Source organism: Varanus komodoensis, unplaced genomic scaffold (assembly GCF_004798865.1).
Source record: "Varanus komodoensis strain SLA01 unplaced genomic scaffold, ASM479886v1 scaffold67, whole genome shotgun sequence".
NCBI classification, from domain to species: Eukaryota; Metazoa; Chordata; class Lepidosauria; order Squamata; family Varanidae; genus Varanus; species Varanus komodoensis.
Genome location: NW_025336308.1, coordinates 1,084,009 through 1,102,045, shown reverse-complemented (window position 1 = coordinate 1,102,045; position 18,037 = coordinate 1,084,009). Strand labels below are relative to the sequence as shown.

The following is an 18,037-nucleotide window of genomic DNA, read 5'->3' as shown; positions in this document are numbered from 1 at the left end:
TTTATATATTTGGTCTTGTAAAATATGAGCAATATTGTCTTCTTTCATATAATCTGGGAATAGTGCTACGGATTCCTGAAAATTATATAAGATAATGGTTTTATTAGACAGTATTTTTATTTATTTAAAATATATCTTGCCTTTCTACCATTTTATCTTATTTTTATTAAAATAATACAATATATATATATATATATATATATATATATATATATATTCACAAAAAACAGGTACAACCAATTAACCTAACACAGAGAACCAGCAAAAGTGAGAAAATAAAAATGTGCAGCATCCAATTAGCAAGTCATTTTGCACATGTACTTTAAGAATCCATTTTGAAAACTGAATAATACGTAGCATTTTTCAGAAAAAAACTGGTTTTTCAGCTCAGCAAGATTGAATTATAATGAACTTACTCCTCTAAATGCAGAATATTGAAAGTTTCAGAGGGCATGATCCTGAGTCTGGGGATGTGGGTCAAAGGATAGGTCGGCGTCCCTACTTGGACCTCCAAAAAACGGTCCCAAGGTTGGAGCTGGGGTCTAACCTTGGAAGGCCGGCCACCCACCACGGCAGCTGGCAAAGACCTTTCCATGCTGGCTGGACTTTGAAGAAGGAGCACCTTTGGAGTCTGCATAGGCATCGATCCAGAATCCTGGAAGTACCTTGGCCTCTCCTCACGAGGAAGGGAGACAAAATGAGCTTCCAAACATGCTTGAAGGGGAGGATGGGCCCGATCCTAGCCTCACTGCTTCTCTTGCGTTCTGTTTTCCTTAGCCACGTTTGTTTACCGGGCTTATCCGTATTGTTAGCTGGCTTGAGCACAATTTTAGTGGAGAGGTGGGATAGAAAGTTAAATAAATAAATATATAAATAAATGGTCCGCATTCTGGGTATGCCTCTCAAGCAGAAATTCAGGTTGTTAGATAGGCATCCTCTCTGCCTTTCTGATAACAACAGGACTTTCTGGTAATAGTGTGGCACTGTGAATAGACTCCTGTTTTACTTCCAGTGTCAAATTTGGTATATTAAGTTACTAAACAGAAAATTTGTTAAGAGTTCTCAAAGTTCACAAATCGGGTAATTGCAAGCAATGGTTCTTCCTTCTTTGAAATCGAGAGGACCCCCTTAAATGCAACTGATTTTTTCCCCTAATTTATTCTATCAATACCCATTTGCTGATGAGCATAAGACCTATTCGGCTTGGAAATCTTCTCTGTTGTCTTCTTACCCTGTTCTCCAATATGCCGTAGCATTTTTATGGCTGTTTCAGTGTGTGTTCCATCCCTTCCTGCGTTGATTATTCAGTTACCTCTGTGAAGATGAAAATCAGGAAAGGGGAAGTTGTTAAGATATTTCTCTAAACTCTTCTTCCTCCAGGATTACATTGGAAAAGTACTTACTGTTGCAACTATTGCTGTCATTTCCGTCAAGCAGGTTGTCGCCACGCTCTATTGAACTGGTCCGTGGAATCTGGCCCTTTCTGGCAAAGTTGCAATAAAGAGGAAAAGATTATTACAAAAGACAAGCAGTTAAATGGAATTATAGGATGCATTTAGTGGCTTTCATGATTACAACTGAAGAGTCCTTTACATCTTCACATTTGAAACTACATGCAACTCAAGTTGGTTTTCTTGGTCAAAGTCATCATCTGAAGCGGAATCGCTGGTTGTTGATGCTAATTCAAACACTCCTTCAAACAAGCATAGATTGTGTACCTTGTGAAGGAATCATGGTTAAGTCAAGAGCTGTGCTTCTAAAGTTCATCAACTGTACGATGCAGTTTAGTCTTTAAAGTGGGGCAGATTACAGGCAATCCTAGGTCTCAGTCCTTACAATACCTTCCACAATTTTTCCTAACTGCAATTGAAGTAATAAAGCAGTTTTGCTGACACAGCAGGCCAAAACAACACCTTTATTGGACAATCCACTGTGTCTGGCCCTTGGATAGATGTAGGTGTCAATGAATCAAAATGCTACTCTAATAAACATTTTAGTAGCTCTCAGTTTCATGTAATAACTTTTCCAGGCAACCAAGTAGGGCATTCTGAAACAGTTTGGAAGTCATTTCAGGAAACCTACTTCAAGGTTAAGAGCAGTTTAGTTTTACTGCTGTTTTACAGCTTGCTGCAGCAGTTGTAGAAACTGCTTTTACATTGCCTTGAACTTTAAGGCAGACGGTTCGGAAATTATGTAAGTATCTACAAGGCAGAGCTATTTTACCTGTTCGACTGCTGTACTGACATCATACAAAACACTTCACTATAATAGCTTCGGTTAATAGGTGCTATAGCAAGGCTTTTTAAAAATTAGAGAAAGATGTAAAGAGGACATTTCCACTAATAATAAAGAGACTTGCATGCATTATAGATCACTGATTAGAGAGAAAATCTGGCCGTTAGAATCGCGAGAGGGACTTCACTTGTCCTTGCATGAAGATTTCTACTTTACCTGCAAAGGAAGAAGAAAGCTCCTGCTACCAGGACACTCAGGACCACAACCGAAGCAAGAACCGCTGCAAAAAGCTCACTTCTTGAATGGTGCTTGATGCTGGGGAGCAAAATTTCCTCACAACGAGCGCCTGTGTAATTCTCAATACACCTATGACACAAAGTTTTACATTAACTGAATAACGTGTGAATCGAAACACATTTTTTCTTCCTCTTCCCTGTGCAGAACGTCAGTCTATAAATTCCTCCGGCAGCTCTTTGTCTTGTCCCTGAAAGTCCACGTTCATGATAGTTTGAGAGCCAGAGGAGCAGCACAGGTTGATGTAGCGTAGCAACACAGTACCAGGTTATTTTCCAGAAAGACTTGCCGGGAAACCCAGGAGCACGGATTTGCATAATGCGTGGTTTAAGTTACCTGCTGGCTTAAATTCAAGTGCGCTTATTTTACAGGGTTGAGAAAAATAAGTCAAACCAAAGATCATGACAACTTGGAGGGCTGGAAGCAATGGAAAGAAAGGGTCTGATGGGTGACTCAAAAGCAATTTTAAAAAGTAGTAAACAATAGGGCCAAATTGGATAAAATTCCCTTGGATGAGAATATAGTAGAATGTATGTGCTATCTGATGGTAAATGCCTCGGCAAAGAGGGAAGTTGGTGGTGCCAAAAAGGTAATAGAAGTTGGGCCCAGATGGGCCTTGGTGGAGAGCTTGTCCCATAAGAACAGCCACGCTGGATCGGGCCAATGATCCATCCAATCCAGTCTCCCAGTTGTTGGAAGCCCAGACTTAAGATAGGATCGTGGCTCCATTGTGGTTGGAAGAGGCCATGCAAGGCCGGAGCTGGTGTTAATTATGTGTAGACCTCCTGGTCCTGGTTGTCAAACTGGCTGGCCCGTTTCACACAAGTTGCTGCTTTTGGATGGTCTTGGACTGGCCTTAATGGGCAAAAGTAGGTTTCCAAAAGGGATCCACATTTTTTGCCATTTTTTGCCATTTTTTGTTTTTTATACAAACAGAATATACTGAGCAGTAATTATTAACTTGTGCTCACAAAATAGTAATTGTGTTGGGAAAAAATGCTGGTATGAAGGGGACTTGGGACTAGGCCTTCTTGTAGTTTTCCTTCTTTCCAGTTGCATCGCAAGTCTAAACGGCGTTTCATGAGTAAACCAACCCCTGCTGTTTTCTCTCTGATTAGAAGTATTAATCAGAATGTATATTATTATTTTTAGAACACTGCTCTAATCAGAAAAATCAGGGGGTTTTCTTCGTTAACGTGCCTTGTATGTAAATACCAAATCCTGTGCAGGCATCCTCTAAACTTTGCTCAGGTCAAGGAGCGGTGGGTCTTATTACCCTCGCTAGAATTTAAACCCTCATAACACCGCAACTGAAACGAAGCAATGCTAATTCAAAACTTTTATGGAAATAATTATCTGCTTCACAAAAACGGCCTTTCTAGATAAAGGCATTGGTAGCTTTTAATGTGGCATCTCGTAATTCCTTGTACTGATCTTCATCTTTCTCTCCCAATGACTGTTCTCTCCTTTATCATCCTATCATTCCCAAAGACCATGCGCTAGTTCCTTGTTTCATCAGGCCTGTTATATCCTGAATAATTTGGCATGTTGCAGCTCTGATGTGAGCCATGTCTGTTCCACTTTGAGATGTTGTACTTGAAATTGTTCTTTCCCGTTTATAAAATCTACAATTTGCATTGAAAACTAAAAATGCCCAGAATAGACATAACATCTGAGATGTTCTCTCTTGCTTTCCACTCTCATTCTTCTTACAGGTATGCAAATTAGCACCCACTCCCTATGCATTTCCCCTGTTGTCCAGGTATCTCAAATGGATTATGCAGCATCTGATTCAGTGCCCAGATTAGTATACTGGAAAAAAGTATAATGATTCATGTACGCATTTGTATACTAACATTAATAGTCTGGTTATAAACGTATCGTTTCTGGGATGATCAAGTATCTGCCAACCTCCTGTTTATTAACACTGTCAGGAACTTAAAGAAACACCTTTCAACAGTGGTATTCTCATTTAGGAGAAGCAAAGGGCGAGTCCCAATCTGTTACTGCAAGGTAATAGTTCCTTGACAAAAGAAACAGTAGGTTTCAATTATACATGAATTATTTTTTCACAAACTAGAATAAGGCCCATTAAGACTGCATGACTGAATGCTCTCCCTTACAAAGCAAAAACCACGAATGTAGAAAATTAGATCCCAGGGAGTGGGAACCCTTTTTGACATCCTTCCTTCCTATGTGATGGGAATTTTTTGGCTTGTTTGTTTGTTTTTCTGATACCTTCAGTCACGAGTCCCCACCTGCAGTCCGAGGTGGAAAAAACCCAGTCCTGAGGGTACCGTTTCAGCACAAAATAGACCAGAGTCTTTACAACTTGCCAAGAAAACATAAGGTGCTTATCCTGTGATGAGGAACTGTTTTCTGAGGAGCAAGGGAACTTATCAGGAGCTGCTCTAAGTGTGCAGAACATGAGAGAACCCCATGATACAAACACCAACACAATGGCGGGGGGGGGGGGGACTGGTGAGGCTGGTCCGTTGGTGAAGAGGGCCAAGCGGAAGAGCTATGTGGGTGGAAAGTGGGCAGTTCTGGGGGGAAAGCGTTGATACATCCCTCATTGCTCCAATTCAAGGCCCACGTTCCTGTTGTCTGAAGAACTTTGCACCAGCCCCAAGACTGAGAAACCCTGCTTTGCCCTGGGCATTTTTTCCTGGGTCTGCAAAGCCTGAGTGGGGGCAAACCCCACACGTCCCCCTGCTGGAGCAGCCCCTGCTTCCAAACCCCATGCCCCGTGGAAGAAGCCACTGGAGGTTGGTTGGTTGGTTGGTTGGTTGGTTGGTTGGTTGGTTGGTTGGTTGGTTTAAAGCTTTTTTAGACTATCCCTTACTGTAGTCTCGGGACAGTTTAACAGTAAGGCAAAAATAAAAGAAACCACAGCATCCTAATCAAATTCTTAACCAGTCAACAATAAAACCCATATTAAAATGACAGTCAAACCTTAAAATATTGGGGAAATAAAAAAGTTCTAGCTTGGCGACAAAAAGAATAAAGTGACGGCACCAGATGAACTTCTCTGGGGAACGAATTCCACAATCGAGGTGCCACCACAGAGAAGGCCCTTCTCCGGGTAAGCACCCTCCTAATCTCCTTCAAGGAAGGCTCCTGGGCCTCTGCCCCAGATCTTAACGGGCGGGCAGGGGAGAAGGGCCTCTGCCCCAGATCTTAACGGGCGGGAGGGGAGAAGGGCCTCTGCCCCAGAACTTAACGGGCGGGCAGGGGAGAAGGGCCTCTGCCCCTGATCTTGAGGGGTGGGCAGGGGAGAAGGGCCTCTGCCCCAGATCTTAACTGGGGGGCAGGCACATATGGAAGGAGGTTGCTGTCATCAGTGTGAACCGCCTAAAGCAGCGATCTTATGCGCAAGTAGCGTGCGAATCCCACTGAACTCAGTGGAATGTCCTTCAAAGGAAGCACGCTATGGATTGCATTGTATGGCCTTCTGAAATCAGTGGGCTGGACTAGGGCTAGTGTTAGCAGCAGTGAGTAATTCTTTCCACTGATTTATCCTGTATTTTAAGGTGGCTGCCCTTTTTGGGTTGGAGTCATTTGCTTGAGTGTGACTGCTGCTAAACTCAAGGGGCTTATTTTAAAATAATGCACTGCAGGCAGAGATGCTAATCTTGCATTGTCTGTATGGAATTTGCTACCTGAACGGGTGACGTCTCTCTGACTTTAGAAAGTCCATCTTTAAAGCCACCTGTTCGGTCCTGTCCCGTCCCTCCTAAATCCCTATTTCCTTCCCAAAGCAAGCATGAATTATCAATTTCCCTGTTTGTGATCCATGTATTAATTTATTCAAAAGAATGCTGTAATTTTACCGTGCACACAAATCCACAGTGTTTTTCTTCCACCGCATGTCTTGAAAATGACCTCATTTCACTGACATTTTTCTCAGCGTGACTTCCCTTTTTACCTTGCTAGATTCCTTAGACCGCAATTAGACTAGCAGTGAGCGCTTGAGCCCCCTACCGTTCTTTATTTAAGGCTCTTGTCTGATAAATTAACAACTGCTGTTCCAACACAGCACTGGATCTAGAGGGCCTCCCTTGACCAAGCTGTGTCGCGTTTCCTAGTCCCAAAAGCCGAACGCTGAGCTGAATCAGCCACGGTGCAGGTACAGTGCTGACGGGAAGAGGAGATCCGTCACCCGGCGGACTCTCCATCTTCACAAACACTGCCGCCAGGGCCAAATCTTTTCATGCAAGTCTGCCTGTGACACACGTGACGTGGGATTCAGTGGGGACTTAAAGTGTGAAAGCCACAGATGAGCTTAAGGGATCGGCTCTCTCCTTGCTGGCGTGTGAGAGGACGGGTGTGTTTGGGTAACACAGTCTGTGACAGCTTTGAAGCACAAGCCAAGCCTTTGGTCGTGAGAACTTTAGAGCAGGGCAAGGGGCTTTAGGCCTGGTTAGGGTCCCAATCCTGTGCTTCCCAGAGGACTATGGCCTCCTCCCCGGACCTCATTCCCTTTCTCATAACTTCTTGATTATCTGTTTTTTTGTGTGGTTTTTTTTTTTGGGGGGGGGGGTTATTTCTTTATTTAAATGTGTATACCCACCCTGTATGCAAAAACCTCTCGAGGCAGCTTACAAAAATCAAAAACAGATAATCTAACAAGTTAACAATAATGAAAGAAATGGTTAAATATACACATAAAACCAGTCACATTTCACAAAGAAAAGAAAACCGAAACAAAATCAACCTCAAGGATAAGAACAAAATCGAAACCAAAAAGTGACTGTGAAGTTAAAACCTGATTAAAATTCCCAATATTTAAAATGATGGGGAAATAAAAAGGCTTCCCACTCGTACCCTAAGCGAAAAAGTGGGTGGTGGAGAAAATGTGAGATGGAATGAGACGAGATGCAAAGTCTGGAAAAGGCTTCCTTAAGCAGAAGGAAAAGTTGGAATCATGATCAAGATAAGACACAGTCAGACCACCCAAGTTAATTCCAATGCCATTGTTCCACTTCAGGTATATAAATAGCAACCAAATGTTGATGGACCAACTTCACTTTGCTAAGCTGCATTTTACTGAGAACTTCCAGCATTTACTAAAACCGCCTTCCACCTGGTGCCTTCCAGCCATGTTGCAATACGACTGCCATCACCTCCAGTGAGTCCTGTAACTGGGTGTGCTCTTTGGAGATGCCATTTGAGAAAAAACTCAAGGCGGAGAACTTCAATCAAGTTCCGGGTAATCAGGAGAAACAGAGATTAGATCTCGCGATCCGTTCCCAGGCTGAAACTAGAACCTTGGTAAGTTGGTGTCAGCCCCAAGCGAGTATCAATTCGTCGTTCTGGGATTTAACTAAGCGATGCCTCTCCTGCTTCTGTTCTTACTACTACTATTACTATGGTCTACCAAGAGATAGCTGAGCATAAACAGAATCTTTCTTGTTTAAACTTAGTATTCACCCGGACTAAGAACGTGTGGGAACAAAATACTCCCAATCTGGATGGGATCCAAACAGATCCTAAAAGACGTTTCACCTGCTTGGCAAGATGGGATTGCTACAAGGTGGTGTAGTGATTACGTGTGTGAGTCAGGGACTTGCGTGATCTGCGCTTTAGTCCCTACTCAGCCATGGGGTGATTTTGGGCCAGACGAACCTCTCAACCCAAGCGTCTTCAAAGGGTTGTTTGAGGGTAAGATGGCGGGGATGAGCAGAGCTACCGAAGCCATCTTGAGCTCCTTGGGAGGGATATAAATATAATAAATAAATAGATTCAAATATATTGGTAAAGGGAATATTACATCATTAATTTAATTTCTATTTTACTTGCTTGTTGTAAACCGCCCCGAGACACTAGACATGGTTTATAAAGGCTTCCAGAACTCACGCTACACGGACTCCTTCGTAACCTCTCTCCTGAGCTACTCTTTCAGTGGTGTGGCTTAATCTACTTCTACACTACAGAAATCTTTTGCGTCTCCCTTGTCCTCAGAGAAATGAATAAATTGAGAATGCCATAATTGTTCCCTTCCTTTTGCTGTGCTCTGCCAATATAATATGCTCCAATGCAGCAGTGCCTGACCTTTTCCGGTCCTGAAACCTTTCCAAAGACATTTTTTCCCACGGAATCCTAACTCCATCTATGATTTCTAGCACCCACCACATTCTTCTTTCTTTCATCTGCTCCTAACATCGTAGGACGCATAACGTCGTAGGTTTGGAAATAAAAGAGAAAACATTTTAAAAATAATGAATGAACAAACCGATTATATGGTCATATCCCAAATGAATTCTTTCGATTGTTCCCAACACGATGCAACCGAGTCCTAGGAACCAAATGCCGTGATGCATTTTTTCCTGCTTGGAGGCCACCTGACAATCGAATAGCTGGTCTCCTGTGGTTTCATTTTAAAATCCGTTTTAAATGTGATTTTGGGGATTTTTCGCAGAGCCCCTGCGAGGCTGTAGTGGAACCCTGGGATTCCATGGGACACCGTTCCGAAAGCGCTGCTCTAACATTTCTCCTGTATCCTCACCAAATATGCAGCTTCTTTTGCAAGGTTAGCCTTGCCAACCATTTCCCATAGATTGCAATATTGATCCTCGTGGCTTGTAGCTTACCACTTAGACTCTCCCAGGCATCCGAAGCCAGCAACATCTGTTCTCTGTGGACACCAGTCTTTACAACACCATATGGGACTTTCACAAGGCAAACACCTTAAACGTAAACCAATATTTACATGCACCTTACCTGCAAAAAGGACTGGAGATGGTAGGTATAGTGTAACAAATTCCACCATTCAGACAGAATGATCCGTAACTGCTGCCACAGAGTTCTTCATGATCTAAATTTTTTAAAGAAGGATAGATTGACTGTCACTTGCTCTTGTTTGGATGACTCAAATCTGATGATGTGGAAGAATATCTTAAGTGTTAATTAACACCTGCTCCCCTTCCTATTATTTTTTAAACGTGGTGCTGGTATTTCTAAATACGGCAAAAATGGAGAAACCTTGAAGTAACCTTATTCCCAGCACGAAGCAATCCAGAGGGAGAAAAGGACGGGGGTGACTGCCCTGCTGCTTCTTCGGTTCATTTCTTGTTTTAAAGTATGTGCAACTCACTTTCCCAAAAGAAGGACACCCAGGTCTTAAAACTGATATATTAGACCTCTTTGTGGTAAATGCTCAGCACTCCATGCTGGGGGAGAATCATTGGTCATGCATGGGTCAAAACATTCATTGCATGGAGGAGTTTACAATCAGCCGTAATGAGGACATTATCTCAGAAGGAGGGAGATTGTTCACAGAATTCTAGAATCCTAGGAGAGTAGTTGGAAGGGGCCAAGAAGACCATCAGGTCCACCCCCTGCCGTTGCAGGACACCAAGCCACACCCTCCCACTCAGGTGGCCGTCCAGGTTCTTTCTGAATGTCTCCAGTGTGGGAGAGCCCCCCACCTCCCCAGGCAACTGGTCCCACTGTCGTATTGCTCTGACAGTGAGGAAGTTTTTTCTGATGCCCAGCCTGAACCTGGGTTGTTGCAGCTTGACTGGATTATTCCAGGTCCTACACTCTGGCCTCAGCAAGAAGAGAGCTTGACCTTCCTCTTTGTGACAGCCTTTGAGGTACTTATAGAGGGATATCATGTCCCTCCTCAGTCTTCTCTTCTCTTCTCTTCTCTTCTCTTCTCTTCTCTTCTCTTCTCTTCTCTCTTCTCAAGGCTGAACATGGCCAGTCCTCTCCGTCTCTCCTCACAGGGCAGCGTTTGCAAACCCTGGATCATTTCTGTTGCCCTCCGCTGGACCCTTTCTAATTTACCTGCATCTTTCTTAAATCTTGGTGCCCAGAACTGGGCACAGAATTCATCATACACATGAAATACTGAGATTATTAATTAGGCACTGAGACTTTGATGTATAGGACAGGGGTACAAAGGTTTTAAATAAATAAATAAATAACTAGCACCAAGCCTGCGCTTTAGTGACCACCGCACCCATCCAGAAATAAACTGGCCAGGTGATGCCTTAAACTCTGATCCACTTTTGGTGAGGAACTGCAACTAGCTTTGCTTCTGAGTGGCACAGGAGCTGAATGTTGAACCCTGGCAGGATCCCACCCATTCAATTGTTCTTGGAAAGATGAAGAACCAAAAGAAAACAGAGCAGTTTGCTTTAAAAACACCCCAGTCTCTGCAATCTCCTATCTGCATCCAGATGCCCCAGGAAAGATTAGGATCCTGCTGCAGAAGTTAGAAGATGGAAAGGAAGTAGCTTTTTCTCAAAATATTTGCATGTAGTAAATATAAATGAACCAGGAAAATACTCTCCTTCACTTAAAAGATGTTCTCCCACTGAACATCAAAAAATGTGTGAAATTAAAAATACATATAAAGGGATGTAATCTTAAATCCTTAGGATGCAATGAATTGACCAACTTAGCAGCTCTTGTTGGCTCTGCATTATGTTGGTACCTGTGTGAATGAATATTTTGGCAAATGCCTTTAAAAAAGACAAATATTTCATAACTTTGCACATTAAGGCTATGCACAGCTTACAGAATGTGAAAACTTTGTGCTATCTTACAGATTAGGTGTTATAGTCACTGCTTTTTTCTAACACCGTCTGAAAATGGAGCAGCAGAATATCTTTATTTGGAATCATGGGCAGAAGGGGAAATATGCTGCTTTTAAGGTTGGAAAGTTCTGACAACCTATTTCTGAAATGCGTAAAAATCCAGGTAGCTTAGGTCTTCCTTTCCCATACATAACCTCCAGACCTCTCTCTGAATGATTGGTCCAAGTGGAGAAACAGCCAGTAATGGAAATATTACATCCTGAATCTTACAGCAGAGGTAGGAAGCAAGAGGAGGGTAGAGAGGAGCTCAATGCTTTTCCAACGGTAAAGTTGTTTTTATAGCATCATAACCAGATCTGCTTGTTCATCCAGTACTGTACTTTGCTGACAAAATAGACTCATCCAACCTGAATTTCTATCTCTTTTTTTATTCTGATTCTGTGAAGTCTGTTGGAGAAGTTTGAATCTGATACAGAGCCACAGGAGTATGGCCTTTATCGTGACTGAAGGAAATACGACACAACGCAAATTTGGGCTTAGCTTGCTGTGCTGGAGATGTTTACATCCCACACGGACGATGTAATGGTTTGCCAAAGAGGGTTTGAGGCAGCATCTAGAACTAATCTCCGGGCATATATGTTGCTGATATTTCTACACGTTTATGAGTGCTCCGAGCTATTGGCGGGCCTCCTATGATGGCAAAGACTTTTCACAAATGTCGTAAGTGCTGAGCAGGAAGTGTGTTGTGCCATTGCTAAACTGCATATGGCTGCTCCTCAGAAGCGGAAGGTCAGCGTAGCTGGGGGAAATTCTTAAAAAGAAAAGGTGTCCTCTGTGCTCAAAGAAGACGGGAACGTTACATGGACGAGCTGCAGAAGGTTGTGATAGGGGCCAGAGAAGTCGTGGGTGGATAACAAAGATACTCATAGGCAGTTGGAATGATAAAGATCATGAAGAATCCAAGGACTAAAAAGACAAGGATCTGAGGACTGAAAAGCAACAGGGATGTGGCGGGGGGGGGGGGGGGCACAAGGGCTGGCGGTGTGTTTGCAGGAAAAAAGTGTCCCTTTGCGTCGTAATTTCTTATGCTCTCAAAATAGTGAAATATTTCTTTGTGGGTCTAAATTATCCTGCAAAGATGGTGCTGATACTAATCAAATGCAGAACTAAGGAAGCATCTAAAACATGGAGGGGCTGATTTGGATGCAAACTGTTGCTGGGGTTGCTACAAGGAATCCAGGAGTTATATAACAATATGTGAAACTGTATATTCGAAATTCAAAATAATCTGGCAAGGAGGGAACTAAGATCAGTGGCTTCGGGGGCTGTCAGAATGCAGAATTTTCTTGCCCTTGCAACTTACACTTAACTGCAGAATGAGGGCAGTTAAGTGTAAGTTGCAAGGGCAAGAAAAATGTGTTTGTGGCTGGAAGGGGAGCTCTTTAAGGCACATTAAGTTTAAAAACCCAGTATTTTGGTGCATCATTCTCACCAATCATGAAATGATCTTATATTAAGCAGTCTTATTTCTGTTGTCTGCTTAATTCTCATCATCCTGAGAGGTTCCCTTAATAAGATGCAACCATCAGAAACCCTCTTGTACAGCCGGCCAGAATGGTCCATGGCCTCAAACAGAAATCCTTCCCAGCCCTGTGTATTGTTCAGGCTGCACCTGAAGAATGGCGAGGAGGTTACTGAGTTTCAACAGGTAGAGCAGTAATCTTTCAGTGTCCAAAAGCCACAATAATTTCTTGCAAGCCTGCTCAGGCCTTGTGGCCTTCAGCTTGCTAACAGGAGCACCAGAAATATTTTGGGATTAAGTTGCCATCCCAAATAATGCTATAGATAAAAGCATTCTTTTCACAGCACCGTGAGAATGACACTGTGTGTCTTACCAAAACAGTTTCATTCCCGGAAAAGAGGAGGTAACCTGAGCGCTTCCTGATAGGCTCTGTAACAGTGAGAGAGAGGAGCCGTATGAAACCCACGGCAAGAGGTGTTCTCTTCCGTGCTTGTCCGGGGAAAGGAATCGATTCCCTGCGTGCCCAGGCCCTTTTGGAGGTCTATGGGGCCCTCTGGCCTCTTCAGAGAACCAACGGACCACCGAGAAGGGGAGTATTAACTTTCTTTTGGCTAGTTTATTAGCATCCTCTCCGTATCTCTCACTGAGTTCAGTAAACTGTGCATCACAGGTGCTTTTGTGTCCTCCAAGGTCTTGTTCAGCCTAAACGAGGGTGCCTTTTCTGAGCCAGGCTCAGGACTTGCTGCTGCCTGGGTTCCTTTTCTACTAGAAATGCTGGAGCCTTCTGCATGCCATGGGAAGGAAGGGAATCCAAGAGATGCTCGGCCCGGTGTGTCTCCCGTGTATCCAGAAAGCGCTGGAGGGCAGATGCAATGAACCTCTGGTGAGAATGTAAGATTGTAAGGAGAGCCATGCCAGTGACCCATCCAGTCCAAGAATGGGAAAGCAGCTGCCCGAAAGAGCCCTCCAGCAGGATGGGTACCCCAATTCTGCCTGCCCACGCTTCTCCACAAGAAGAGGTGGCACATGGCCAGCAAGGCTGGTCGCCACGGAGAGCCTCCTCCATCCGTCTGTTCAAGCACCTTTGAAAGCCGTCCCGACTGGGGGCCATCTTGTGCAAATGAGCGATTCTGTAACTTAAGCTGTGAGAGGAAAGACTTCCACTTCTCTGTCCTGAATCTCTCCCTCATCAGCATCAGGGGACGCCCCTGGCTTCCAGTATTATAAGAGAGAAAAAAGGTCTCCCTTTCCACGGTTTCCAATGGCACATATTTTAAACACCTCTATCATGCCTCCCCTTACTCATCTTTCCTCTAAGCGAGACAATTCCACTCGTTAAAGCTTCCTCAAAGGAGAGCTGCTCCAATTGCGTCGTTACTTTAACTGCCCTTCTCTGTGCCTTTCCCAACTCAATAATGCCCTTTTTCAAGTGCAGCAACCAGGAGAGTGTACATAATATTCTAAGTGGCGTCAGGCCAAAGGTTTGTGTAAGGAGAGTATAACCTCGCCATTTTTATTTTTAATTGTGTTCCTAGTTAGAGCATGGGGTTTTCCTTTATCACAGCAGCCGGGCACTGGTTTGATGTTCTCATCCAGCTGTCCACCACAAACCCCAGGACCCATCTCTTGATCGGTCACGGCTAGCTCGGATCCTATCAACTTGTACCCGAATTCTGGATTTTTTGCCCTGGCATACATGACTCTTCACTTCCTTATACCGAACAGTCTTTGCCATTTCGGTGCCCAGTCTCCCAGCTAGGAAAGACTCCTTGGCGCTCCTCGCAACCCATTCAGTTTAAACCACCCTAAACGGTTTCCTGCCATCAGCCAACCTGGCCACTTCACCGCTTACTCCTAATTCCGGATCACGCATGCATAGGGTGAGAAGCACCGATCCTAATCCAGAACCTGGGGAACCTCCACTGGCCCCATCTGCCCACTGGGGGAGATGGCGCTGCATCACCGCCCCTTCTGGTCTGCCCTTTAAACAGTTAGCTTTTTAAAGGTTTAAAAAGCAGTTAGCACTCCGGTTTAAACAGTTAGCGCTCCGGTCTCCCGGTATTCCTTGACTACTAAGTTTGCTCAGGATTCTTAGCCGAAGGGCTTCGTCTCATGTCTTTTGGAAGTCTGAGTAAACCGTGTCGACCAGATCGCACCCGTGCGCTTGCGTACTGACACTCTCAAAGAACTCTAAAGTGTTTGGTGCGACACGCCGTGCTGATTCTTTTCAAGAGGACCTGCTTCTCCATCTGCTTTCAGAAAACTTTCGGCCGATTTACCAGAGCAGATATGATGCTAACCAGCCTGCTATTTCCCGGATCCCTTGGGCATCACATGGGCCATTCCCAGTCCTCTGATGCAGAGCCTGATCGTAGAAACGTCTTGACAGTAAGAAAGACAGCGGTTTCATATGTGAGGTGTTTACGATACTATCCGTGCCTGGAGACTTATTAACACTCCCTTTGCCACTAACATTGAGAATCTCTTTTGTTCCTCGGACTTCCTTCCTGAATGGATCAATTCTCCCAGGCGGTATTAAGTGGAATTAGTGATGCCAGTCCAGGTTCCCACTTGCCTCCCTAGCAGCCCTCAGTTGGTTCACACGTCATAAAAATAAGTGCACTAGTAAGAAGGACAGCAGAAATACAAAGACCATAAAATCCCAAGCTACAACATTTAAAGCAGCTTAAACCAAATCCATTTCAACAAACATTAGGCCTGTTAGAATGGTTGACATATCATATGCCATTACGTGCCGTAACCTGTTGCGAAAGAGACGGCAATGTTGGTTCTAGACGGGCCTCAATGGGGAGATAATCCCAGAATTCAGGGGCCACCACTAAGAGAGCTCTCCAGTTTGCCACCGCCCTCCAGGCTTCCCATGGTGCTGACAGTTGGAGGAAGGCCTCAAATTGTGTCCGGGGAGAGTGGGGTCAGGTTAGGCCTCCAATCAGTTGTTGCAGATCCCAGACATGTAGGACTTTATATATTATAACCAGCACTTTGAAGTGGGCTCAGAAGCACACTTAGCATCATTTACAATTAAAAAAAACACACGGCTGCCCATTTGAGCAACGAGCAAAAATGGCATTAGGCAGTTTCCTTACGCAGCCTCGCATGAAATGGCCCTCTCTTGTTGAGTAACACAACTGTGAACACGACTCTGTCCAGCATTCTTAAGAAATCAGAGTTGATGGTTCTGATAGGCACAGATGAACATGATTCCAAACTGGGGTGTGTTAATATTGCAACAAATGTTCATGAAATTACCTGTTCGCATATTATTCTGACCACAATTTGTAATTCTTGGTCACAGGCTATTCTTCAAAAACTGTCCTGAAGACAAAAACAGGTTTAAAACCAAATATGTTTTGTCTGCTTAAAAAGTCAGTTTATTATTTTCAGTTCAGCATTCATACCAGATAAATCGCCTCCCTCGCCGCAGGCAGCAAATACCTGTTCCCTCCGTCCTTTCCCGTGACTACGCTTCGCCTGGTGCTTTCTCTGCTTTTGAGAGGCAATTCTTTCATTTCAGAGAGCCTTGGCCATTAGGCGGTATATACATTAATTAAATAAACAGTAAATTGAAACACTTCTCTGCAGAAAGCCAGTGTGATGTAGTGGTTAAGAGCACGGGGCTGGAACTCATGCATTCCGGGTTTTATTCCCCACTCAGCCGTGGACCCAACTGGCTGCCTTTGGTCAGTCTCAGACTCTCAGCCCAGCCTACCTCACAGGGTTGTTGTTGTGGGGGATAATATCGAGAGCAGGGGGAATGATGTAAGTCATTTTGCACTCTTCAAAGAAAACAGGGAGGATATAAATCTAAATAAATAAAAATAGATATAGAGCTATCTCTTGGCATAAATCAGCGTGAGGTTGGTAAGGACCTTTAATATGAATAAAATATTCATTTTTTATGAAACCCTATATGCAGCTTATAGAAATTCTTTGTACTAAGTTCTTTCTTTTGTTGTTATTACCCAGTTCTTTCACTGCTGTATAGAACGCTCATTTAAAAAAAAAAAAAGATTGAAATAGGGGAGGCTGAAAAGTTTGAGAATAGCTCAATTTTATTAGGTACGAAACAGAATTAAAGAAATATGAGATGATTTTAGTTGAATTATGGATTGATTAAACTTGCATAGGAATGGGAAAAAGATTTCTGCAGCAAAAGGCTTAGCTATTTTCCTTTTTTTAGAGGGCACACACCTGTCTTAAAATCCTTAAAAGAGGGATTTCTCATGTGCATCTGAAAAGACAGAACATCTCTTCCGGGATGGTTCTGGCATTCTGCAGTTTTTGTGAGTGTGCATATATATGTGTAAGTACACAGTAATTAATTTTGTAAACTTTTAGTCAAATGTAATCTTATAACTGATCGTTCCAACTGCAATTAAACATTGCAGCTCGAAATGAAAATTATGCTTGGCTATTTCTTACAATTATAAATTTGCAGAAACATTTATCCTCGTCACTCACAATTTTATATACAATTTACATAAGTATGTTCTAGATATTGCAAAAATATAGTCCTGCCTTTGTGCTAATCCCACTGTTTTGGGGTGCAAACGCACGAGAGCAATTCATCAGTTATGCTGAGAAGAGAAGCTTGCTCAGTTCACCTTCCAAGGATTATTAATAAGTAGTTCCCAAACATAATGTCTTCAGCTCCTGAATGAAATGCAATTCAACCCTTGTAATACACAATTTCTGGTGCAGCTTAAACTATTTCCTAGCTATTTTTAGTATGGATGCTATAGTCAGCTGCTGCTTACTAATCTCAATTCAACATCATTCCTCAGTAAACCCATCACATAGTTTGCCCTGGCCCCAAAAGACCTCTGAGGCACAATTTCAATAGGAGCTCAAGGTCTCACATGTACCAGCCAATTTCCCCATACCAATTACCCACACAGAATGAGCCTTTTCGGAAACCAAGAATCCAGGAACGCTGTTGTATTGGTTTCCAAGTACATATTCACTCTTTCAGCAGTGGGCAAAAGGTCTGTTTAGAACTACCTGTCCATTACTGGGTGATTTGCAGTAGATTACTAAGTGTTGTTATTATTCCAACTTAATAACAATACTAATAACAGCATGGCCCACAGCGCCTCTTAAATTATACTGCTGAAACTAAGAAAAGATTAGGTAACCTAGAGTGCTATTATGTGTGGATGAACTCTTAAGTTTCGCTTAGTTCTGTTACTCAAAACAAACCCCCAGGCATTTCATATCTTATCTACCAGGTTCTGGCTGGTATATCTCATGTTTCCAGCAAATATACACACAACTACACAAGCTTAATGTATGTTCACCCCTGAAATAGTAACATACTGTATATAGGACCAACCCTGAGAAGAAAGCTTTGGGAAAGGACTGATGATAGATCAGTAATATTTTAAGAAGTTCTCTTTTTCACAATTCTGAATTTACTATT

At 43.2% G+C, this 18,037-nt stretch overlaps 2 protein-coding genes across 8 annotated transcripts in view; one reads left to right on the top strand and one right to left on the bottom strand.

Moving 5' to 3' along the window:
- The window catches only part of FBXO22 (F-box protein 22), a 40,378-nt gene that overhangs the window by 16,571 nt on the left and 5,770 nt on the right, over window positions 1–18,037 (top strand). Inside the window, exons 7-9 of one of the 5 annotated variants that reach the window (XR_006416640.1) lie at window positions 7,630–7,803; window positions 14,857–14,985; window positions 16,799–18,034. The exons of 1 other annotated variant lie outside the window; for it this stretch is intronic. Coding sequence is in view for 2 of the 4 variants with exons in the window: in XM_044450603.1 (XP_044306538.1) it covers window positions 7,630–7,765 (136 nt within the window). In the remaining 2 variants the exon portion in view is untranslated. Of the gene's footprint in view, window positions 1–7,629; window positions 7,804–14,856; window positions 18,035–18,037 lie in introns of those variants that run through there. 3 more of the 5 variants (XR_006416639.1, XM_044450603.1, XM_044450604.1) reach the window with 3 other exon arrangements.
- Window positions 15–18,037, bottom strand: part of NRG4 (neuregulin 4) — a 57,745-nt gene continuing 39,722 nt past the window's right edge. For 2 of the 3 annotated variants that reach the window (XR_006416642.1, XR_006416641.1), the window contains 6 exons: window positions 15,868–15,933; window positions 9,253–9,346; window positions 2,452–2,601; window positions 1,404–1,483; window positions 1,232–1,314; window positions 15–75 (listed from right to left, as the gene is read on the bottom strand). Coding sequence is in view for 1 of the 3 variants with exons in the window: in XM_044450608.1 (XP_044306543.1) it covers window positions 1,301–1,314; window positions 1,404–1,483; window positions 2,452–2,601; window positions 9,253–9,346; window positions 15,868–15,877 (348 nt within the window). In the remaining 2 variants the exon portion in view is untranslated. Of the gene's footprint in view, window positions 76–1,079; window positions 1,315–1,403; window positions 1,484–2,451; window positions 2,602–9,252; window positions 9,347–15,867; window positions 15,934–18,037 lie in introns of those variants that run through there. The other variant, XM_044450608.1, reaches the window with a different exon arrangement.